This window comes from Triticum aestivum, chromosome 4D (genome assembly GCF_018294505.1).
Source record: "Triticum aestivum cultivar Chinese Spring chromosome 4D, IWGSC CS RefSeq v2.1, whole genome shotgun sequence".
NCBI classification, from domain to species: domain Eukaryota; kingdom Viridiplantae; phylum Streptophyta; class Magnoliopsida; order Poales; family Poaceae; genus Triticum; species Triticum aestivum.
This window is the reverse complement of record NC_057805.1, coordinates 358,474,936-358,500,732: the sequence shown is the minus strand read 5'-3', so window position 1 is coordinate 358,500,732 and position 25,797 is coordinate 358,474,936. Positions and strand designations below refer to the sequence as shown.

The 25,797-nt window shown below is 47.0% G+C and overlaps 1 protein-coding gene and 1 long non-coding RNA gene across 2 annotated transcripts; both read right to left on the bottom strand.

The window, feature by feature from the left end:
• Positions 1–733: 733 nt before the first annotated feature.
• LOC123097903 (putative clathrin assembly protein At2g25430) lies at positions 734–3,635 on the bottom strand. The gene is made up of 2 exons (XM_044519751.1): positions 3,297–3,635; positions 734–2,951 (listed from the first exon to the last, which is right to left on the bottom strand). The coding sequence occupies exon 2, from the start codon at positions 2,866–2,868 to the stop codon at positions 952–954; it is 1,917 nt and encodes a 638-aa protein (XP_044375686.1). The 5' UTR covers positions 2,869–2,951; positions 3,297–3,635; the 3' UTR covers positions 734–951.
• A 12,464-nt stretch (positions 3,636–16,099) lies between these two features.
• LOC123100035 (uncharacterized) lies at positions 16,100–18,522 on the bottom strand. Its single transcript, XR_006448337.1, has 3 exons — positions 18,153–18,522; positions 17,841–18,056; positions 16,100–17,110 (listed from the first exon to the last, which is right to left on the bottom strand). It is a non-coding gene; the product is annotated as an uncharacterized lncRNA (long non-coding RNA).
• Between the last annotated feature and the right edge of the window lie 7,275 nt (positions 18,523–25,797).

Sequence of the window (25,797 nt, the reverse complement as noted above, 5' to 3'; positions counted from 1 at the left end):
GAATCTTTAGAAAAGAATTCTACGTTGGTCATTTGATACATCGGATTGGATCCTATAGGAATTCTTTCCAAGGGAATCATATGTACACTTTGTTGGAACTTTCTACAATTTCTTTGTTTTTTTTGTGACATCAACCATTCTGCTAATTCTACACTCCCTCCGATCCAAAATAAGTATCGCAGTTTTGAACTAAGGTTGAACTTGTCGCAACTTTGAATTAAGGTTGAACTCACTTATTTTGAATCAGAGGAAGTTTGATTCAAGCGGGCATGTCACTTCAATCCTGTATTTTTTTTTCTTTCTATTCCTACATTTTGAGAATCATGCAAATCAAAGAGGGCCTAAATGTGAACGCAGCATTATGATAGGTTCCAGTTTTGCAGCAACAGGTATTCCATAACTTAGACGAGCAGCAAGGCAATCATTCGAGCTCTATTTTTTTTTTACAAGGGAACTTTGCTCCAAAGTCCATCACCGAAAGCAATCGCTTCAACGAAGTTATAATTGATCAAAGGAAACCACCTACCAGGACGTCCTTAATGCCAACTACTAGCAACAAACTTCTCCAGCGAACAAGGAGATCTAGATCTGAGAAACGGAACAATTTTTCATCATAGCAGGTAGTAGATGACAGATGTGACATGCAGTACACTGCCACGAGGTATACTAACAACAACCGGGTAGCACCAAGCGACTGACAATATGCACAAGTCTCTAGTACTATCAAGTACTATGAAAGAACATCAGCTCAGATTATGTATTCAACTATAACCAACCCTTAGATGCCGCATTTGGTTCCAAACAAATAGAATTACATATATATAAGAGACCAAAAGGTTTGATCCAGAGACAAGGGACACAACAACTGATGCTGGACACAGCCCCGAGGAGTAAGATCACAAATACAGAACAAAATTCACAGCAACTGTAAGGATTTGAACAAAGAATAGCTCAGTAAGTGGGGTAGTAATACCCTGTATTTGCCATTGGCGCGTTTGGCATCCCGTATGGCATGGCTGGGTTTGAGCCGAAGCCGTTGTTGTAGGTCCGATCGAGCTTGGCCAAGCTCGACGGCCCCTGCATGCCGTCCCGTTGGTACTGCTGCCACATCATCTGCTCCTGTGTCAAGAACTGCTGCTTCTTCTCCATCTCGGCCATCTGCACATAGGATGGTGGTGCGAAGGTAAGGGATGCCGCAAAAGGATCCCCACCAACGTTCTGCATCGAACCGTCTGGTGCCGGAAGAGCCAGCATCTGTGTCTTCTGTCCAGGCGCAGGTAGGGCAACACTGCTGGAGCTCCCACTAGTCGCCTGTGCGTTGACATGCTGACGCACAACACCTTGGTCGTACATACCATTCAGTAGCAGATTATCCATACCACCTGTCATTACAGCCTTCTGCTTGGACAAGTTGCTAGCCGTCTCCACAAGGGCGAGTTCCCAATCAGCCTTACCGGGCTCAGCCGCAGGATTCTGCCACGCAGAAGTCACTTCGTTGCCACCATTGGAAGGGAAGGCCTCCCATGACCCATTGCTACCACCAGCAGCAGGTGGCCCTTGGAAGAGGGCCAGAGCAAGCCTATTGCCTTGCTCATCTGCACTCACAGTGTCTTCTCTAAGATCCACCAGATCACCCTGGGGCTGCGGCGGGGGCTCTGGCTTCACCTCTTCCTCCACCTTCTCAGGTTCAGGCTCCTTGTAGTCCTCTGGTGCAGGAAGCGCCTTGATGCTGTTCATGTCCGGCTCTGGCTCTTCCTCCTTGACCGGCTCGGGCTCAGGCTCCCGTGGTGGGCTCTTGGGGCGCTTTGCCCGGTCCCTCATAAACTCCTCCAATGTCTCCAGTAACTTATCAGTGACCCGCTGCACCTCTGGGTACTCCGATGATCTCGCTACCCCGGTGTCCTTACACCAAGCATAAAATGAGCAAAGCTCATCAATCTGCTTTGCCGCACTGGCATATGCCTCGAAGGCCTTGACACAATCAGCGTATTCCATGTCAAAGAACCTGTCCAGCAGCACCGCAAGTACCTCGCAGATATCGGCGTAGAGCTGGAAGCTCTCCCTCGCCATCTGATACAGTGCAACCAGCACCATCCTGCTCTGCTTCGCGCCACCTGTGGGGCGGCAGGCAAGGAACCTGTCGAGCAGCTGCTGCAGGTGGTGCATACGGCCAAGGACCCGCTCCGGCTTCATATCCCTCACAGGGGTCGGCGGCCTCTTGTCATCAGAGTTCCCGCCATTCCTGCTGTCACGGTTATCATCGTACCCTCCATACCCATTCCCCGGAGGGGAGGTGTAGGAGGGTGACCGGCGGCCATACGGGTCAGGAGAACCCCAACGGTCACGCGGCGATGGCCCGTTCAGGCTGGCGCTTCCATTAGCGTTGGAACCCTGCTTGCGCTCGTGGAGGAGGAACTCGAGGCGCTGGTCGAGGTACAGCGCATAGGTGCGGACGAAGGCGGAGTGGTCCCACGAGCCAGAGTGCGCCTCGTCACGGAAGTCGGAGAGGTTGAGGAGGCGGGTGCCCCGGCGCGTGGCGTGGAGGAGCTCCCGGTGGAAGAAGGGGTCGCCGTCGGTGAGGAGACGGTGCACGAGCATGAGCGACTTGAGCGCGACGACGTAGTCGCGGGTGCGGGAGAGCCTGCGGGCGCAGCCGGCGACCGCGGCGGCGACGTGGGCGCGGGATCCGGAGGTGAGGTGGAGGATCTCGCGGATGTGGCGCTCCTCGGCCGGCTCGTCGTCGTGGCTGGTGGTCTTGACGATGAGCACGTCGAGCTCCGGCGCTATGTTGCTGGTGACCTTGGCGAGCCCGATGCTGGTCTGGTCCTTGACGGCGCCCAGCGCCTTCCGGATCGTGCTGGACGACATCTCCGCCGCCTAATCCTCCTCCTCCTCCTCGCCAACCAACCAACCACCAGCGACCGCAAGCTGCCGGCCGGTTGCTTGTAGATCTGACCAAAAAAAGCAGTGGATGAGTCTCGGAGATTTCATCAAAGCCAGACGCAGATCCTTAAACATTTTGCAGGCCCGCTTTTAATTGGAAACACGTAAAGATATCTACCGGGGGTCGAGATCCCCGGAGCCAAGCGGCGAGATTTCCTCTGGTGGGCCTGCCATAAACTCCGCTCTCGATGCTTATCATCATCTAATCTAGACTAGATCAGCTAAGTTAGGTAGCTACTCCTACTCCGCAGCCGAAGCAGCGGCCGCGGAGCTCGGAACGGAAGCCAAGCCACCTCCGGCTCCGGGGAGGAGGCGCAGATCCAGGGAGCGAGATTGGACGGAAAAGGGAATACCTTTGCGGCAGGTGCAGATCCGGGGCGTCGGGTGCTGGGCTGCGCAGGAGATCTGGGCGGGCGCGGGAGGGGGCAGCTCGGATCCGAGAGCCTCTCTCCTCTCTCTCTCCCCCGTCTCCCTCGCTGGCCGGGGCAGTTTGACCTGGGCTTTTAGAGGAGGAAGAGGGTAGGCCGGCTGAGGTCTGCGGGGGGGACGAGGCGAGAGGCAGAAGGGGGAAGAAATGGTGTGTGGTGGTGTGCTCGGGGCTCCGGGCGTTTGGTGCCTTGCTGTTTTCAGATTTTTATTTTGGGGGCGGGAGGAGGCAAGCAAGGAAAGCAGCGAGCTTCGCGTGCCTTCCTTCCGGCTTGGTCGCGCCGACGCGCACCCTATTGCCCCTGTGTCGGTCGGCGGCTCGGCGCCTACCCCCGTAGTACCTTTTTACCTCCTTGCGCCGACGTGGGAGGGCACGAGGTCAATGCGGCGACGCTATGCCAGCCCTGCAGACGGTGCGGTGGTGATCATGCAAAACGGTGCCAGCTGCTGCCGCCGCACACGCCGGGGGCGTGACGCCGGAGGGTCGGGTCGCCGTGCCGTTGACGTCGGCTTGTGGCCGCGCCCCGTCACGTCCACAAGTCCGCACTCTACCGCGCGCGCGCTGTCGCTGTCGTGGGTAGGGTGATCTGGTGCTTTGGACCGACGGGCCATTGATTTGGTTCTCAATAGAGACTGTCCATTTCTGAATGAACACGGTCAGTAGCCGGTTCGTTCCTCTTTTGCCCAGGGCTGTGACTGTTTTCGTTGTCAAGCATTTTCTTTCCTTTCGCGGGTACACTCGAGAGAATCTTTGCATGGCTGCATGCCGCTGATGAGAAACATGTGAATGGACAGTTGTTTTTTTTCCTTTCCGATTACTCTCCATATGTCATTCTGATGACTGTTCTGGTGGTGGAGTGGTTAAGCGTGCAATTATTGCGCTCGCCTTGCCACCGCCGTGATACAGCTCGCTCGAACGCGGATGATCTTTATTTATTTATTTATTTATTTATACTCGTAATAAACGCGGCTTCTAGTTCTCTTGAATACTCAAAATCTGCAGGCAATTAACTGGCATGAGATGCGCCACAACCAGGACGGCTGCTGTACCCAGACTGCAATGCGAAGACGGAGTCTCCCCAGGTGTGATGGCTCATGGCTGGCAACCCAAATGGTTCCATGTATGTATTGTACGCGTGTCACACGGCCACAGTCTATGTGCACCGAGCACGAGCAGGCGCCGTTTTGGTTCCCTACATTGTCTATCCCGACGTGCAGTGCGCGTACGGGCGTATCTCTTTTTCTCTTTACGAGTTGTCTTGGTAACGACCTGTTTTTGTTTGGGAGAGGCGATGTAGCTGGAGTACGCTGTAAATGAGCGTTTATGATAGATAGTATGCATCGACGCATAGCAGCGTGATTGGTAATTAACGACGTTGGCAAGAAGCGCTGGGTGATGGACCAATGGATGATAGTAGGAATTTTGGATGCCCTCCCACCCTTCTATCTAAAATCAAGAAAGGACAAATTTTCAGGTAAAGGTGAGGAGGCATCGTGTTCTTTGGTGAAGAGGTGAAGCTAGTTTACTTTAGTGGGGGCGAAAAGCAGGCCTTGGCACTGGATCACCGGAAGGAATGGCATCCCTGACTCTTAGTCACAAAGCAAAATGCATCCATTCTATCAAGAGATGAACTTTTGTACTGTGCGACGGCAGCTTGAAGATCCCTCTAGATTAAGGTACGCGTGAATTGTCTGCGCATCAAGAGTCAACTTCTCGAGTCGTGCGGATTGCTTGCCTTTTCCGTTCACTACTACTCCATCCATCTTTAATATAAAAACGTTTTCAACACTACACCAGTGTTAAAAACACTCTTATATTATGAGACGGAAGGAGTAATAGGCTGGTAGTGTGCGTTAATGCAGTTTCTTCGCTGAAATTTCACAGTGATCACTGAAAATTTATCCGCCGGGTTCGCCATCGCCGCGGCGTCTGGACGTCCGTTGCTGTATATCGCTGGTGCTAGCTCGGTGTTAAAACTCTGATATATGAGGTGACGGTGATCCCTGTACACAAAGAAAGGTGGTTTCTTTTGGTACTGCAATTTGGATGCTCCATGCGACACGCACTAATGAAAGGGAAATGATCCGTCCACAAAAGGAGCAAAAATAACCCGGCATCATCGTCTGATGGTGACACTCGTACTTATTGCTGGTTTTGAGTGACCGGGATTGTCTAAAGAAAAATCACCCACACTGCTCACCCTCCAATTTGCTACTCCTTTGCTGTATATCACACCTAAGCAAGGTGTATGACTGTTAGTCCTAGTCAACCGGCCCATTTTTCTACAGGGATAATGGAGTTGCTTTATCCGCAGTCTTGAAAGCGACTGGCCATTACTGCGGACGATGTTTTCTTTCCATTGTTGTGTCATAATCTTGGCTGTATATACTGTGGTGTACGCCAGTCTAATGGAAGTATGATGTGTGTGTGCCAGTGTCTCATACACTGCTCAAGTACACAAAGGCATGCCACAGGGGAAACAAGTGGAGGGGAAGCAAAGGCCGGCTGGTGGCCATCATTTACGATGTTGATATTCAGGCCAAGATATTAATAATGGCATTGGATGACCTGAATTCCGCTGTTTAGATGCAGTAGTAATCGAGCCTACCGAATTGGCTCGAAATATTCGATGTCCCGCTCAAGAGCCCGCCTCTCTATTCCCGAATTTGGAGGGGTGAGCTACATTTTCGGTGATATTCGGGAACGTGCCCGCAAAGCTCTGGTAAAAAGGTTAGCTCAATTAAGTGAAGGCCAAGCCTTCAATTAATTGACAGAACCAATATGACCCAGGTAGCTGTTGTGAAGGAACTACCATCTTGGTAGCTCTGAAAATTACCAAATAATTTGGGCAGCATCTAGTAGTCACCAATGACACAAATATGTCACAATTTTGGTCATTCACAGCCACACTAATGCACAGAGCCAGTTTGAAGTTTCTGCCAAGATCTGCCAGTAGTGAAACAAGTGCATTAACCCCTAATCCATTTGAGCAGAAATTTTGCATACATGAGCATACACCCATATCATGATCATCCACAAGATTGTAGCCATGTCTAACCAGCACAACCCCCTGCATGTATATTTCAAAGTTTGCATCCACCTGGCCAGCTTGTGAAGGATGTACTAGCTACACTCATCCAAATGACCCCAATTTTTTCGTACATCTTAAACAGCATACAATACCACCCTAGCCTTTCCCACCACACCATTTGAGCATAGCATCTCCCCAAAGTTTATGTACAGAAATTAAGTTTGTACAGGAAGTGTCATATAGGTCCACCCATTTGCTCTGAATTTCTTCATATATATTCACCAGCATACCAGAGCATAGCACAACAAGTTTCAGCATGTTTGGCTCAACCAAATTCAAATGGCAGATAACAAACACCTTGTGGCAAAAACCTACTACATTAGAGGCTCCACTCAATTACTAAGCATAGGATAGGCATACAACCACACACACACACACACACACACACACACGCACACACACACACTCCGTGACCATGCACACGCACACTAGACATGTTTTGGCCCCCTGGTTCATGCAATTCCAGTGGTGACTATGGACAGAGTGCGCTAACTGCACGCGCTACTGTTCGCCCGTGGCCACCCAAGCTCCCACCCTGCCCCGGCCGCGTTCGACGTGCCCACAGCACAGCCCCGGCCCCTATCACCTTCTAGAAGGCCAGCCGGTGCCACACCGCCAGCCCACGCCCAACAGAGCCGCTGCCCGAGCCCCGGCCACGGTGAGCTGCAGCCACTGCGGCGGCCATGGCCTCGCTCGCCTGTAAATAGCGACCCCCTGCTACCTCTTGAGCTTGCGTTGGTTTTTCCCTTGAAGAGGAAAGTCTAATGCAGCAAAGTAGCGTAAGTATTTTCCTCAGTTTTGAGAACCAAGGTATCAATCCAGTAGGAGACAACATAACAAGCCACCGAATACCTGCACAAACAAACACCAACTTGCAACCAACGCGACAAAGGGGTTGTCAATCCCTTCACGGTTATTCGCAAAGTGAGATCTGATGGAGATGGATAAACGGTAAAGTAATATTTTTGGTTTATGGAACGGAAAGTAAAGATTGCAAAGAAAATAAATAGGAAACTAGAATTGTAGATCGGAAACTTATATGATGAAAAATAGACCCGGGGGCCATAGGTTTCACTAGAGGCTTCTCTCAAGATAGAAATTAATTACGGTGGGTGAACAAATTACTGCCAAACAATTGATAGAAAAGCGCAAAGTTATGACGATATCTAAGGCAATGATCATGAATATAGGCATCACGTCCGTGTCAAGTAGACCGAAACGATTCTGCATCTACTACTATTACTCCACACATCGACCGCTATCCAGCATGCATCTAGAGTATTAAGTTCATAAAGAACGGAGTAATGCTTTAAGCAAGATGACATGATGTAGAGGAATTAACTCAAGCAATATGATGAAAACCCCATCTTTTTATCCTCGATGGCAACAATACAATATGTGCCTTGCTGCCCCTACTGTCACTGGGAAACGACACCGCAAGATTGAACCAAAAGCTAAGAACTTCTCCCATTGCAAGAAAAATCAATCTAGTTGGCCAATCCAAATCGATAGTTCGAAGAGACTTGCAAAGATATCAAATCATGCATATAAGAATTCAGAGGAGATTCAAATAATATTCATAGATAAGCTGATCATAAATCCACAATTCATCAGATCTCGGCAAACACACCGCAAAAGAGTATTATATCGAATAGATGTCCAAGAACATCGAGGAGAACTTTGTATTGAGAATCAAAGAGAGAGAAGAAGCCATCTAGCTATTAGCTATGGACCCGTAGGTCTGAAGTAAACTACTCACGCTTCATCGGAGAGGCAATGTGTTGATGTAGAAGCCCTCCGTGATCGAATCCCCCTCCGACAGGATGCCGGAAAAGGCCCCAAGATGGGATCTCACGGGTACAGAAGGTTGCAGCGGTGGAAAAGTGGTTTCGTGGCTCCCTTCGATGTTTTTGGGTATAAGAGTATATATAGGAGGAAGATCTAGGTCAGGGAGTCTACGAGGGGCCCACAAGGTCGGGGGGCGCGCCCTCCACCCTTGTGGCTGCCTCGTGGCTATTCTGACTTGCACTCCAAGTCTCCTGGGTGTCTTCTGGTCCAAGAAAAACCATCGCGAAAGTTTTATTCCGTTTGGACTCCGTTTGGTTTTCCTTTTATGTGAAACTCTAAAACAAGGAAAAAACAGAAACTGGCACTAGGCTCTAGGTTAATAGGTTAGTCCCAAAAATCATATAAAATAGCATATTAATGCATATAAAACATCCAAAACAGATAATATAATATCATGGAACAATAAAAAATTATAGATACGTTGGAGACGTATCAAGCATCCCCAAGATTAATTCCTGCTCGTCCTTGAGTAGATAAATTATAAAAACAGAATTTTTGATGTGGAATGCTACCTAATATATTTGTCCATGTAATTCCCTTTATTATGGCATGAATGTTCAGATCCATAAGATTCAAAATAAAAGTTTATATTGACATAAAAATAATAATACTTCAAGCATACTAACAAAATAATTATGTTTTCTCAAAATAACATGGCCAAAGAAAGCTTATCCCTACAAAATCATATAGTCTGGCTATGCTCCATCTTCATCACACAAAATATTTAAATCATGCACAACCCCGATGACAAGCCAAGCAATTGTTTCATACTTTTGACGTTCTCAAACTTTTTCAACTTTCACGCAATACATGAGCGTGAGCCATGGATATAGCACCATAGGTGGAATAGACGATGGTTGTGGAGAAGACAAAAAGAAGGAGATAGTCTCATATCAAGTAGGCGTATCAATGAGCTATGGAGATGCCCATTAATAGATATCAATGTGAGTGAGTAGGGATTGCCATGCAACGGATTCACTAGAGCTATAAGTTTATAAAAGCTTAAAAAAGAAACTAAGTGGGTGTGCATCCAACTCGCTTGCTCACGAAGACCTAGGGAAATTTGAGGAAGCCCATCATTGGAATATACAAGCCAAGTTCCATAATGAAAAATTCCCACTAGTATATGAAAGTGATATCATAGGAGACTCTCTATCATGAAGATCATGGTGCTACTTTGAAGCACAAGTGTGGCAAAAAGGATAGTAACATTGTCCCTTCTCTCTTTTTCTCTCATCATTTTTTTAATATTTTTCGTCCGGAGTCTCATCCCGACTTGTGGGGGAATCATAGTCTCCATCATCCTTTTCTCACATGGGACAACACTACCGCAGGATGCTGCTAACGCGACACTACGATCAGAGACCCTTTGATAAACTGTGTGCGATGCCATAATCGCAAACGGTGCTGTATGAAAACCGTCAGAAATGTGTAAAACGTTTGCGATGATGGATGCATCAAACATGGTTCAGGTTTTAGTTGTGTGTGCGATGAAGGGCATACGGTTCAGTTCAATGAACTGTTTGCGATGAGGACGAACAAAAGAAATGGGCAGCCAGATGGAGGCGTGTGCGATACACAGCATACGGTTCACTCGGATGAACTGTTTGTGATTAGGCAACACAAAAGAAACGGTCAGCCAGATCAAAGGTGTGTGCGGTGTATAGCATACGATTCACTCGGATGAACTGTTTGTGATTAGGCAAGGGAACATAAACGGTTCAATATAACAAGATGTGTGTGATACGCGGCAAACAGGTCTGTAATCAGAAATGTGTGCGAAGACCGATAATAACGCAGACGATTGCTTCTAATAAGACGTATGTGATATGCTCTGTCTACACAACATCTATTGGCCATTGTGGGACGGGCGGTCATCCGGATACGCCATAAGGGTGCGAAGAGGCATTCCTATCGGCAAGGACTAGTTGTTCCACCAGTAGCTCATGTAAGAAAACTATCAAGTTAAGTGTGCTCAGGCTGGAGCAGCCATCGGATGGGTGACTGGATGGGAAGTTGTGTCGATGTTAAATTAGGTGATGGGATGAGTCATTTTGGTCAAATGACTGAAATGCCCCATTCCCTCAGCTAATTTAACCTCGAGGTCCTTGTTTTTTGTTTTTTATTTATTTTTTAACACATGTTAAAGAAGGTCTACCGCATTATTTTTTGACAATGTGCGATATGTGGCATACAGTTGATCCATCCAACCTATTTATGATGGAATAGGTCGTGTGTGTTGTGGGCAAACGCTTCCTCGTATTCAACTGTTTGGGATTGATGAATTCATCACCGACGGGATCCCTAGTATGGTCCGTGTTCATCTGATCATCATATACTTCTTGTGCTAGCTCGATGCTAGGTTTCCATTAATTGATGGTGTTTTATGAACACGCCACCGTTTTCCGCCATTTCCTCACCTGTTTCCCGCCACCATGCTATATTGCGCATAGGGGGCGCGCGACGCACGGAGGCGACAAGCGCAGCCTGTAGCACATCTACCTTTTCCAAGCATGCCAACCCACCAAAGCGTCGCCTCTGTCATCAACCTCGTCGACGAGGAAAACGAGCAGGCGCCACGGCCGCGCTCCCCGGCAACGCGATGGACGACGTTGTGATGCGCGTCATCGCCAGGGTTGAGCAGACCTTTGGCGCATGGCGCTTGAGCGCCGCAGATCAAGATAGGCATGTCAGCGCCGACAGGCTGCAGCTCTCCACACAACATGATCGATGGCGCGCCGCAGAGCAAGCTAGGCGCGTCTGCGCCGATAGGTTGTGGCTCGCCGCATGGCGAGACCGTTGGAGCGCCGCAGAGCGAGAGGCGCGGCGCGCCGCACAGCAAGAGCGGATCCATCGGCGCTTTCCTGCTGTCGACGCGGCGTCGCACCTGGGTACACGTCCCGTCAGTACCCCCATTCCTCGCCGGGAGTGGGCAGAGGCCCTCAGCGCCGTACTTGCACCAGATGCCGGCCACGCCGTACTTCCACCGGACGCCCGCCGCGCCATTCGCATGGGTGCCGCCGTTCGCCTTGTCCGCGTCCCGCTGGATGCCAACGCGCTGGTCCGTAGGCTCGACCGCCTCCTTGGCCCAGGTGTCCACCTGGGCGTAGTAGAGGAACATGGCCGTCGCATCCTCGAGCTAGTGATCTCTGATGAAATAGCCAACTTGGAGCTCGAGATCGCGCTCCAGATGTACCGCGAGCGTGTCGACCGCTTGGACGAACGCCTGCATGAGTTTAGGCAGAGCCCAGAGCTACCTAGGCAAGGGCTGTTGGTCATGGTCTCATGGGCGCGTTTATTTTGAAAAGTTGTTTCAACGTGGATAGCTTTGTATTCACATCAATCATAGTATTACTCTGTTTATTGCTCTGTTTCAATGTGTGTACTCTGTTTTTCATTCTTATATGTTCTGTTTCAATGTGTGTATATACGCTTTCCATTCTGTATATGTGGATGATAGTAGCTAGATTCAAATTAGTATACAAAAACAGATAGAAAATTGAATTCATAATATATACATAAACACCATTCTGATCACGGGGTCAGAATAATATTCTGATCACGTGGTCAGAATAATATTCTGATCACAATCTGACCTGCCTGAGTAACGCGCCCGAACTTCCCTCTGTACGAACCCGACCTTTGGGCTATCTTCGCGACCGTGTCTCCCCGCGCGAATTATTCTTGTTAGTCGTGTTCTATATGATGTTAGTGTAATCTAGAAATGTTTTTTAGCAACTAAATACCTGTTTTAAATAGGAATCTCGCTCGTTGGCGGATTTTGCTCTCGGGTCGTGATGAACTTGCATTTTTTGCAATTTTACTGTCTGAGTTGTTCGACCCGAACTTCTCCCAGTGCTAGGTTGAAATTCCGCCAACATTCCCCAAATGGGGCTTGCGATATACCGTTGGAAAGCTATGGACACCAGTATCATGACCCAAGTTAAATTTTTGGCAAAATATAAGCGGTTTAAGAGTAGTTTTGAAAATCATTTTTTCTTTATACAAAAAACATGAATCGTATTTTCGATCGCATTTCTAAACCGTTTATCGGAATGAGACAAATAATATGGCATTGGAAAGCTGCTGCAAAACCGCTCCTTCCACATGTTGAAAGTTTTCTCTAATTCCCTATGAATAAAGATTAATTTGGAAAATCGTAGAATTTCGTAGACCAAACAGCCAAGTTCGTATTTTCGATGTCATTTCTAAACTGCTAATCCAATTAAGGCAAATGATATGGCATTGGAAAGCTTATGAAAATGCGCTACTTTTTCATATTAAAAGTTTTTCTAATTTTGAACGGTGTAAAAGTAATTTAGAAAACGATACAAGTTCCACCGATTTTGTATTTCCGAGCTAATTTTTTCAAGCGTAGGTCCGAATGCAGCAAATGATATGGCGTTGAAAACCTTGAGAAAATGCAAAACTTTTTGTTATATATTGTTTCTCCCAATTCCTTACGGTTTTAATTCAATTTTGAAAATGGCTAAAAACGTATTTTCGCCGTAATTTCTACAAACTTTATCGGAATGGGGCAAATAATATACCGCTGAAAAGCTACGGAAAATGCGAAACTTTTTCATGTTGATGGTTTTCTCTAATTCCTAGCCGTTTTCAAGTAATTTCAAAAATGGCGAGATCATTTGTTATGCCTTTATCGCGAAACAGATTCTTCAAAAATGCACCGCGTGAAGAACTTGAACTTCTCGGCATGTCTACTTGAACTTCACTCTGTTTTTTCACGTGCGTTTTTTGCTCGTAGCTCTCCATCCACTCACCGGAATTGAGCAAGTGATATACCAATGGAAAGCTGTTGCAAACACGCAACTTTCCCGTGTTGATCTTTTTTCATAGTCGCGACGTTTTTAAAAGTTTTTTCATCTAAAATTCATTCAGTGTAGTTGGTGAACTTCCTGCTGTTCTCACGTTGAACTTCTGTGACATATTTTTGTTTGTAATTTTTTTATCCATTTCGTCAGTGTTACACAAATGATATTCCTTTTGTACAAACCTCTCTCACAATATTTTTTTAACTTTCTTTGACCGAGGACTTGAACTTACACAAATGATATTCCTGCCGTTTTGAAATAAATTAGAAAATGATGAGATCATGATTTCTGCCTTCATCGCGAATGGAAATGCACCGCGTGAAGTAGTTGAACTTCCCGGGCATGCCTATTTGAACTTCATTCTGTTTTTGACGTGCTATTTTTTGACGTGCTGTTTTTTGCACTGCGTGAAGTAGTTGAACTTCTGGGGCATGTCTGTTTGAACTTCACTCTGTTTCACTTTATTGTATTTTTCTTATATGAAACACACACCATGTAGTACGTGAACTTCCGGTTGTTATCATTTTGAACTTCTATCTGGTTTGAGAGAATTATTTTAAAACACAAAAACAATGTATTTTTTATGTATTTTGGACATCTAAATACACGGTGAACCTCTCTCACACGAATTTTTTAAACTTTTCCTCGTCGAGCACTTGAACTCCTAGCAACCATTTTTTCGTTTATGAGTTGTTTTTAAAAGTGCAAAAAATGGCGTTGTGTTTTTTATTTTTTGAACAGGTAAATCCTAGGTTTTAATAAACTCCGAACTTCTCTGTTATTTCAATTTGAACTTCACCTTTTTATATTTTGAGTAAAGAATTGTATTTGATTTTTATACAGAAAAAAATCAAACATGGAAATACAATGTGAACCTCTCTCGCAAGAATTTTTGAACTTCCCCGGACAGAGCACTTGAACTTCTTTCAACAAACCTTTTAAGCTTTTATTTTTTCTATAGTTTTATTCTCACCTGAAATGCATTCCTTGCAGTACTTGAACTTCTCGTTGTTTTCACTATGAACTTCTTTCAACAGGTAAGAATTTTTTGAATACATCAAAACGTGTTTTAAATGGTATACATGAAATTTTTTAACCGTTCATCAAAATGTGGCACATAATATACCCGGTGGAAAGCTTATGAATCACAACAAGTTTTTCATGTAGACATGTGTTACAAATTCGTTGCCGTTTGAGAGCAGTTTTTAAAATGGCAAAACAACGTTGTTTTTTGCCTTTTTAAACAACATGTAAATGAACGACGGACGTCTCGTAAATATAATTTTTGAACCGTGCAGGGTGGAGCACGTGAACTTCTTGCAACAAACCTTCTAGGCTTTAGTTTTGTATTCTTTTATTCTCTTCTGAAACACATTTTGTGAAGTAGTTGAACTTCCCACTGTTTTCACCTTGAACTTCTGTCACGTTTTTCTATTCGTAATTCCCCACCTATACATCGGAGTTGCACAAATAATATACCTTTGCAAACCTGCTGAAAAGACATAACTTTTTCTAATACGGTTAATCTTTTGTTTCGAACAACATGCACCATTTTGTTTTAACCGTTTTTTGGAACAAGAATATTTATACACCATGAAAAGTTGTTGAATATGAGAAACTTTTTAATATAGAGCATTTTTGTTATAAATCTGTAAGATTGAGAGAATTATTTTAATTCACAAAAACAACATTTTTGTGCGTTTTTGCACATGTAAATACATGGTGAACCTCTCTCACAAGTATTTTTGAACTTCCCCTGGCCAAGCACTTGAAGTTCTCTTAAAAAAAATTAGGCTTTGCCTTTTTATTTTTATTCTCATGTGAAACACACACCATGTAGTACGTGAACTTCAGGATGTTATCACTTTGAACTGCTCTTTTCTTTATTTGCCCCAAGCCCTAAAACACTCATCAAAATTGTGCATGTAAATCAGGTTTTTATAATATATGAACTTCTCTACTTTATTCTTAGAAAAGAAAAAAAATGATTTCTCTATAAACATTGTACAACTTTTTAAAAATTGAACTTCATACTTTAATTTTGCATAGAAACAAGAAGAATTTAAGTTTTGAACTACTCTATTTTTTAGTTTGAAATTCTTGATTTTCTTTTTAAAATTGAATTGCTCAAAAAAAAATGCCAAAAACAACGCTACCCCTTTAGCAATGAAAAAACCTGAATTTTTATAGACATCAAAACGCTTTTTTTTTCAATTTTTGGACCTCTTTGTATATTTCTACAAATGGGAAAATTTGGAGTTTGTTTAGTAAATGTCGAACTTCTTCGTTATTTCAAACCGAACTTCTTGATTTATTTGTTAGTAACAGAAAAAATTTGAGGTTTTGTAAAAAATATCAAACTGCTCCGTTTTTTTAAATTGAATTGCTTAGTTTATTATGTAGTAAAAATCTGAGTTTTTCATATACATTGAACTACTCTATTGTTTCAAATTGAACTTCATGGTTTTTTTAATATGGACTTCTTGGTGTTTTTTTTTATAAAGAATGAACTTCTCTGTTATTCCAATTTGAACTTCTTGGTTTTATTTTTTGAAACTGAAAATTTCCTTTTCCTTACAAATGGAGTAATGAAGTTCGTTTTTTATTTAAATTTGACTATGAACTTCTGTATTTTTTCGAGTGAACTTATGTGATCTAACATTTTGGTAAGCTGACAATTTTTAACATTATGTATTGTATTACTTTGACGTCTAAATCTGTACTAGTGTAGTAGTATTAGTTTGTGTGTTATGTTTTTGTAAGCATACAGCGATCGCTGGAACACAGTTTGCTCTGGGTACTGTTTCCTCTATTCCCCCGCTAAACTGAAGAGAAATTGATCGACAACAAAGCATTTTATATAGCCTCTTTATGACAGAATTCCATTTCATCTAACCAACAGACATGCCTCATCAAGAAATCTATGTGAATATACGGGTACCACATGGATGTCACGAGATCAACTAGTACTAGTAATTCATTGATTAGATTGAAAAAACTATAGCAGGTTTTTCGGCTAACAAAATTACAACAAGTTCAGTTGTACAAACGGAACAAACAAACCATGCTTACATCTCTTGTGATGCGCAAGAAAGTCTGACGACAACGACGGACAAGCTCGCCGGGAGCAGTAGGCGATGCAAAAACCACTGAGATTCAGAGATAGCAACACAACACAGCAATTTCCCCTAAAGAAAATTAGAATGAAGTCTCCAAAAAAAAGGGTGTGGCATGCCATCCAAATGGAGCAGCGGAGGCGAGTTTGATTCCTCGTCTAGCAACAACCACTTTGTGGGAGGGAGCACCGTGCGTCAAATCCGTCCGGCCGCTGCTATGACATTTGAACTTCTTGCAGCGGCACCAGCTTCCTGCAGCGGCGGCGGGGACGTGGACGGGTGGACGGCCGCGCCGGTGGCCGAGGCGGTGGTGACCCCGCGACGCGCCAGCGCCAGTGCCAGCACGCGGCGTCGCTCGACGCACGCCGTGCCGTAGAGCTTCGGGCTGTCGTTGCTCCTCGTCGAGGGCGGGGACGACATGGAGCCCTGGCCGTGCCTCCGAGGCCGGGTCACGGTGCCGCGACACCGAGGCAGTCGACGCCGGTATGGCCGGGGCAGGCGGCCGGTGAGAACGTGAAGTGCGGCGCCAGGGAGGCAGAGGAGTCCGACGCGGGGAGGAGATGGTGCCGCCGCACGTGGTGGTGGCGCGGCGGCACGCGCGGTCGTCGTCGGTGCTGGAGGGCGCCGGGCGGACGCTCAAGGGCCGTGACCTCTGCTGCGTCCGCAACGCCGTGCTCCACCAGACCGGCTTCCTCGACCTCTGAATCTGAATTTGAAGAAGAAGAAGAAAATGCATGCATGCCGGCCGGCCGGCGCGATCCACCACCGATCGATGATGGTCAACCTCCGTTCCAAGTCCCGAAGATCAACCAACTCCTGCCATTCCAGCAGCTGCCATGCCATGCATCCTCCCCTGCATCCATACAATCTGATCTTCAGAGTGACCAAACAAAACCCTCTATTCATGTCTGAAACTCTGGATACTGCCCGAATTGAATTCAATACATTCAATTTCATTTGTCTGAGTGTTTGCTGCTGTTGACCGACTCCAGTTACTATTATCCATCACAACTAGCAAAATTATATTACCATAACTCACAAAAATTACAGTATCTTCCAAACCTCAGAGGATTGAGATCTGCAAGAGTTTTGTATATTGGTTTCGTCTGGAATCAATCAACACATATAGTAAGTATTACTTTTATCCTGAGTGTGGCAACCAAGGTACTTAGTCCCAAACAATGTTTACCTCTGATAAGCCCATTGTGGCAGTGTGATGTCAACATGCACATATACAAAGTAGGCACTTGATTAAAGAAGAAGGCATGACTTTGACATGAGCGATGCAGAATCATTCATTCTATAAACCCTACAACAGCAGCACTAGCACATCATCATCCATCATCAACCAACCATGCAGCCTAGATATAAAACACCTACACTAACTTGCTTGGCATCTGCTGCTAGGGTGGTTGTGAATTTGACACCAGCATACTATGCATGATGCAATTCAGCTTGTCTCTATTCAATTCAACTCAATCAGTGGGCACCAATTATATCATCCCATCTCCCACAACTTCACATGGGATGTGGAGTACCATAACTATATAACTGAGAGAGATGGAATCCAATTGGCCTCTCACCTTGGCTCAGGTATCCCAGCCCAATCATGCTTGCATTCCTCCTCTCCTCTCCAACAGTGGTGGGGTTGCTAGAAGCGGAGGCGAGTTTGATTCCTCGTCTAGCACAACCACTTTATGGGAGGGAGCACCGTGTATCAAATCCGTCCGGCCGCTGCTATGACATTTGAACTTCTTGCAGCGGCACCAGCTTCCTGCAGGGGCATGGCGGGAGGAGACCTGCATGGCACGGGCGAGGCGGGGATCAGGAGTAGCTCGAGGATGGAAAGGGAGGTAAAGGTAGAGAAGGTCAGGGGGCGAAGGGGGGCGACGCACTGGTGCGAGAAGGCACGGCGGCGCTCGGACGGTGCGTGGCTGCCGGAAGGAAGAGGGCGTTTGGCGGCAGCGAGGCATCTGGCAATGAACACAACTGGGCGGGGGGTCGCAGAGAGGATCTCGTTGGCGATTGGATCCCGGTGGTGGCACGGCGGCGCGGGGGTCCGGGGAGGGCGGGCTGCGGCGAGGCGTCCGGGGAGGGCGCACGGCGGCAGGGGCTCGTGGCAGCGGGGGTTCCGGCGAGGGCGCGCGCGGCGGCGGGTTCCGCGGAGGGCGTGTGCGGCGGCGGGTTCCGAGGGCGGCGGCGGGAATGAGGCGCTCGGGGAAGGAGAGGTTGCGGGAGGGTTGGGGAAGCGTGTCGGGGCAGGGTGTTTTTTCATCTTTTCCATGACGATTCGAGAGCCGTAATCCAAATAGTTATTCTAATACCGGGATTAGAATAGTGTCACTATATATATATATATATATATAGGAGAACGTTTGGGGCTGGGGCACCGGCGGAACGATTCGGCCGGTCTCCCTCTTCCTCGCGCAGCGCACGTACAGGAGGGCACCAGCGCCGGCAGGCACCACGCGCGGGCCAGATGACCAGCGGGCTTCTTCGACCGCCGCCGCCAGAGAAGAGCGCCTTGTCGTCCGCGTGCGGCCGCCCCTCACCGGATGTCGTTCGCGTGCGGCCGCCCCTCGCCGGATCTCGTTCGCATGCGGCGGCCCCTCGCCGGATCTCGTCCGCCTGCGGCCGCCCCTCGCCGGACTACTACCCCTCTGCCTCTTCCCAGAATCCGCCCCTTTGCCTCTCCCTGGAATCCGCCCCGGCCGCCCCTCGCCAGACCTTGCAGCGCTCGAGCCTCCCCAGCCATGGCAGACTACACCCCACGGTGATTTTTTGTTAGAACCGGTTGTAGCAAATTCAATCGCCGGTGGTAGCAAAAATCTACTACTGTTGCAGCAAAACGGCGTCATCGTCATCGCGAGCAAACACTAGACATCGCGCTTTTTTGTTACATGCTACAACCTGTATCACATTTTGCTACAACCGGCACACCACTCAGCTACAACCGGCGCCGAGTTTTGCTACATCGGATATACAGAAAGTTGCAAGCGTTCAGTGCCATCGAGGAAAGCTACAACCGTCTACAGAAAATGCTACAACCTTCGATGAAAAAAGCTTCAACCGAACGAGAGATGAATTTTTCACCCAGGCGCTGCTCAAAACGAAAAAAGTTTCAATCGTTTACAGAAAAGCTTCCACCGTAGAGGGGAAAAGCTACAACCGTGTCAATTTTTTGCTACTACCGTCTGTGTGTTTTGCTACATCCATTCATGCGGCCATGGTACTTTTTTGCGAGTGAGGTGTGACCGGCGACGACGAGGACGAACATTTTTTGTTGCAACAACCTCGTTTTTTGCTACCATTGGCGATGTGTTTTGCTACATCCGATTAACATGTTTGCTACAATGGCGACGCCGATGGATTTTTTTTGCTGCAACCGTTGTCTTCATTTGCTACGACTGACACGGGAAAATGCTACCACGAGGCATCTCAGTTTTTTGCTGGAACCAATCATCGGTGAGGCGGAGCTGCATCCATGGCACTCCGACGAGCAGCGGGGGCAGCGAGCGGTCGGGGCGAGCTGAGTCCCGGAGCGCGGGGCGGCCCCGACGGGCGGCCGGGGCGGCGAGCGGACTTGGACGAGTTGAGTCGCGGAGCTGCATCCATGGCGCTCCGACGGGCGGCCGAGGCGGCGAGCGGTCAGCTCCAACCGGCGGCCGGGGCGGCGAGCGGGCGGGGCGAGCTGAGTGCCGGAGCGTGGGGCGGCCGGCGAAGACGGGCGGCGAGACGGGGTTCCTTTCCCCGTCCGCGCTCGTGAGAGGAAGACGACGCCCTGGTTGGATAAGAATCCAATGGATCGGAATGGGCCGATCTGACGGCTAGAGTTGGACCGGCCGAAGCGTTCGGCCGGTGCGCCGGCGCTTAGCATCGCCCATATATATATATATCATCACATATACGTGATGATACTTAACTATTAGGTATAATGCATAAAATTGAAAACGAACAATACTAAAACTAATAATCCCTGGTGGGGCCAGAATTCCGGCAGCCCCTCGCCAGCAGTTTCCTGGTGCGCGACGTCTTCCCAGTGCGGAGGCAATACTCCGACTCCTCCGCCTCGCAGCGCTTGACGTATCGATCTGCCTCTTGCTGGCGGACGTGCGCGGCCGATCTTGCCATTTCGTTGGGCGCCCACAGGAGCTCCTCGTTGGTGGCACGCTGGTGCTTATAGGCCCACCTCCACGCAGCGACGAGGCACCCAGCGCCTATGACCTTCCTCGCGAAGTACCCGTCTTCGTACACCTCCTTGGCACGACGACGCGCCCGCCCCCAAAGCTCCACCGCCTCTTTTCTCCAGGCGGCATCACGGGCTTCACAGGCCGCCTGGTACCTGGCTTCCTCCTTCGCCATCTCCTTCTTGAACGCCACTCGCCTGGCTTTCTCAGCCGGCGGCAGCGACTTCCACAGAAAGATTGTACTGGCCCCAAAACCAATCCAAAATTGGGGGGTCCGGCGCAACCTCGTCAGGCGGCGCGTAGGGGGCCTCGTCGCTGCTAATCGAGTGAGCGTCCTCGGGGGGCGGCGACTCCTCGTCGGCGCGTGGGCAGACTGGTGGCGCCATGGCAGAGATTTGAGAGAGATAGAGAGAGAGGGGGCGAGCGAGGGGAGGATGTAGATGAGAATGCAGGCGGGACGACGTGGGCAAGGCAGTATTTACTGGCGGCCGGAATCTAGATCGACGGGGACAATACACACGCCGGTCGCCGGAATTTACGAGTACTGTAATTTGAATTACACACAATTCCCGCAGCAAATCCGTGTGTGAACATAATATCTGACGGTTTCCAATACAGAACCATGTCTGATTAATGATCCCCGCCAATCACCTACCAAACCTCGAGCCGCGAGATAGAGTGCCAATCGTGTGGGGGCGGTTGTCTTGCCAGATCTTTACATTTTCTTTTTTGAACACCAGATATTTACATCATCTGATGATTTTTTTAACTCGCACACAGGTACACAAAAATATGATTTTTCAAACCGTTTTGGTTAGGCGTTGCATGTAGATGTAGTTCAAATTTGAATTACGGTCATTAAATGGTTAGAAAATCACTTAAATGTCTTTAAAAGGTCAAATGACCCTTGAAAATTTCCATTTTTACATGACAATTGTATTAGTGCACGTTAAATGTAGGAAAAAATTTGAAGGCCGTAAGAGGAAGCTATCTCCCGTCCGTCAACAAACATGCATTGTTCCCTCTCGAAACCACGAACCTTCTAGTGTGTTGCTTCGGTTTGTGAGGGGTGTGTGTCCAAACTTTCGTCAAACAGGCCAATTTTTTTACCACATCATCTTGGTGGCATGACATTATATCAAGCAAGGTTTCATGTTTTTCTGATCATTTTTTAATTTGTTGGAATTAAAATGCCATGGCATGCACTCCATGCATTTGCCCATGCCCTGACACCTATATGTTTGAAAATTCATTCGAATTTACTGCACATGGAATTAACTCGCACACAAGTACATAAAAATATGGTTTTTCAAACCGTTTTGGTTAGGCATTGCATGTAGATGTAGTTCAATTTTGAATTATGGTCATTAAATGGTTATAAAATCACTTAAATGTCTTTGAAAGGTCAAATGACCCCTAGAATTTTCCAACATTTCACATTACAGTTGTAGTAGTGCACGTTAGACGTTGAAAAAAATTCAAGGCCGTAAGAGGAAGCTATCCCCCGTTCGTCATCAAACATGCATTGTTCCCTCTCGGAACCACGAACCTTCTAGCGAGTTGCTCCAGTTTGTGAGGGGTGTGTGTCCAAACTTTCGTCAAACATGCCAATTTTTTTACCACATCATCTTGGTGGCATGACATTAAATCAAGCAAGGTTTCATGTTTTTCTGATATTTTTTAATTTTTCAGAATTAAAATGCCATGGCATGCACTCCATGCATGTGCCCATGCCTTGACACCAATATGTTTGAAAATTCCTTGGAATTTACTGCACATGGAATTAACTCGCACACAAGTACACAAAAATATGATTTTTCAAACCGTTATAGTTAGGCGTTGCATGTACATGTAGTTCAAATTTGAATTACGGTCATTAAATGGTTAGAAAATCACATAAATGTCTTTAAAAGGTCAAATGACCCCTGAAATTTACCAAATTTTCACATGACAATTGTATTAGTGCACGTTAAACGTAGGAAAAAAAAATTGAAGGCCGTAAGAGGAAGCTATCTCCCGTTCGTCATCAAACATGCATTGTTCCCTCTCGGAACCATGAACCTTCTAGCGAGTTGCTCCGGTTTGTGAGGGGTGCATGTCCAAACGTTCGTCAAACATGTCAATTTCTTTACCACATCATCTTGGTGGCATGACATTACATCAACCAAGGTTTCATGTGTTTCTCATCATTTTTCTATTTTTTGAATTAAAATGTCATGTCACTCCATGCATACGTATGCATGTGTCCATGTCGTGAGACCAATATGTTTAAAAATTCCTTCTAATTTACTGCACATGGAATTAACTCGCACACAAGTACACATATATGATTTTTCAAAACGTTTTGGTTAGGCGTTGCATTTAGATGTAGTTCAAATTTGAATTACGGTCATTAAATGGTTAGAAAATCACTTAAATGTCTTTAAAAGGTCAAATGACCCCTAGAATTTTCCAAATTTTCACATTACAGTTGTAGTAGTGCACGTTAGACGTAGAAAAAATTTGAAGGCCGTAAGAGGAAACTATCTCCCGTTCGTCATCAAACATGCATTGTTCCCTCTCGGAACCACGAACCTTCTAGCGAGTTGCTCCGGTTTGTGAGGGGTGTGTGTCCAAACTTTTGTCAAACATGCCAATTTCTTTACCACATCATCTTGATGGCATGACATTACATCAACCAAGGTTTCATGTGTTTCTGATTTTTTTTGAATTAAAATGCGATGCCACTCCATGCATACGTATTCATGCATATGTGTCCATGTCGTGATAGAAATATGTTTGAAAATTCCTTCTAGTTTACTGCACATGGAATTAACTCGCACACAAGTACACAAATATGATTTTTCAAACCGTTCCGGTTATGCGTTGCATGTAGATGTAGTTCAAATTTGAATTACGGTCATTAAATGGCTAGAAAATCACTTAAATGTCTTTAAAAGGTCAAATGACCCCTAGAATTTTCAAAAAATTCACATTACAGTTGTAGTAGTGCACGTTAGACGTAGAAAAAAATTTGAAGGCCGTAGGAGGAAGCTATCTCCCGTTCGTCATCAAACATGCATTGTTCCCTTTCGGAACCACGAGCCTTTTAGTGAGTTGCTCCGGTTTGTGACGGGTGTGTGTCCAAACTTTGGTCAAACATGCCAAATTTTTTACCACATCATCTTGGTGGCATGACATTACATCAACCAAGGTTTCATGTGTTTCTGATTTTTTTTATTTTTTTGGAATTAAAATGCCATGTCACTCCATGCTTAATTGTGTCATAGCAGTTAGACCAATATGTTTGAAAATTCCTTCCAATTTACTGCACATGGAATTAAATCGCACACAGGTACACGAAATATGAGTTTTCAAACCGTTATGGTTAGCTGTTGCATGTACATGTAGTTTAAATTTCAATTGTCATTAAATGGCTAGAAAATCACTTAAATGTCTTAGAAGGTCAAATGACCCCTGAAGTTTTCTAAAATTTGACATGACAGTTGTATTTGTACTATAAAATTTCTCGTTCATTTAAAACACCATCCGTTGGCACTTTATTCCAAATTCATCTTTCACAGCTAATAAAAAATATCTACAACATCACACGCAATTGTTTTCTAGGAATCGTTTACGATGAAAATATCTAGGTCTATTTAAGTCTCCCTCCTTAAGCTTTGTCGGCTCGTCTGCTCTAGTGCCGGTAACCCCCGAATCCACAAATCCCGATCCCCATTCTCGCACCCCCTTTCTTGCAAAGATGAGGCCGTGGAAACGCTACGTGAAGGCCCGTATGATGGCCGCGTCCCCCCCGAGCGCCGCCGCCTACGTCGAGAGTGCTGCCACATTCGCATTGAGTGCGGCCGCTTTCGCCGAGAGGGCGTCTGCGGCAGCCGATAGGGCAACTGCAGCAGCCGAGACGGCTGCAGCTGCTGCTGCAACGGCGGCTGGAAACGCCGAGAGCGCTCGAGCTGCCGTCCGTGCCGCTGATGTCGCCCTGGCCCGGGTCGAGGCCATCCACGCCAAGATCGAGGATGCACACGCCAAGATATTCATGGCCAACTCGGACTCCAGCATGCAACCCACGTCTGAAAAGGCGGCGGCGGCCATGGAGCACCTGCTTCCTCATGAGGTCGCCGAGCGGGAGTTGGAGATGCAGGAGGCGGCGGAGATCGAGGAGCGCCGGGAGGAGGAGTTGCGTGTGGCCGACGTCGAGGTAGAGAAGAGTCTGTCCGTCAAGGAATCGGCGGTGGAGTACCAACGCGAGCTCTGGCACAACCACTACTACGAGTACTACAACCTTGAGGGCGGCGCCGAGGACGAGGACGCGGTCGACTTCAGCAGGGGGGACGTGGAGTCCACCAATGGCGGCATGTCGCCAGGACAAGTCATCGATGTCTCATCTCACACCGGCGATGCATAGGCCGGCGCGGCGGCGGATTTTTAATTATGCGTACTTAGGCTTTGTTTTTAATGCTGGTCTTTTGTTAGAGCAATGTTTAGGTCAACTGGCTCTGTGTAATTACTAAAATTGCTCGATTCAGTAAGTGTGGTCTGTCTGCTTTACGCTCTTTTGTGTGCCCAAATTAGCAAGCGATGTCAAATTATGCAAGGACGTACCCGGGGAAATTTCCACCAAAATTTGAATTATCAAACTCATCCCATGCGCGTAAAGCAGAAGAATCATTTGAGATGCACACAATCGTTCAAAGTGAATGGTCCGGCGGCACCGCGCGCGTTCAAAGTGAATGTGCCCATGCCTTGAGACCAAAATTTGAATTATCAAACTCATCCCATGCGCGTAAAGCAGAAGAATTGTTTGCGATGCACACAATCGTTCAAAGTGAATGGTCCAGCGGCACCGCGCACAAAGTTTCCCTCCACATTTCAAATTTTTTGGCCTACCGCCAAAATATCCACCCCCGCCCCCCTTCCGCCCTTCCCAACCCCCTTTTCTCCCCGATCACAAGTCACATTTCCCATGTTTCCTCCTTCCTTCCTTGCTAAGCTATAGTCGCTTCCTCGCTCTCGCCGTCTCACATCCTACCGCTGGGGTCGCCATGGTCTTCTTCAAAGACATCTCCAGCGGTTCCTCCTCCGGCGACTACTACTTCACCACCCGGGTATGCCTCTCTTCTCTCTCTCGGGCTATGACTTGGAATGAAGGATTTTTACCCGGAGGTCGATTTGAATCGTTTCTTCCTCCTGTAGCTCCCTAAGACAATCAGTGGCAATGAATGGAGCGAGGTGGCTAAAGATCTATCTGCTCGTTGTCACCATCAATCTCCATGCGTGAAGCTACTTGCGTTTGATTCTGTGGACACTGGGAGGAAGTTTCTGGCATGTGCAGAGAAGGTTAGACCCCCTTCCG

Bases quoted from the DNA above. Each gene is read 5' to 3' on its own strand.
- LOC123097903 (XM_044519751.1), bottom strand. From the start codon at position 2,868: ATGTCGTCCAGCACGATCCGGAAGGCGCTGGGCGCCGTCAAGGACCAG.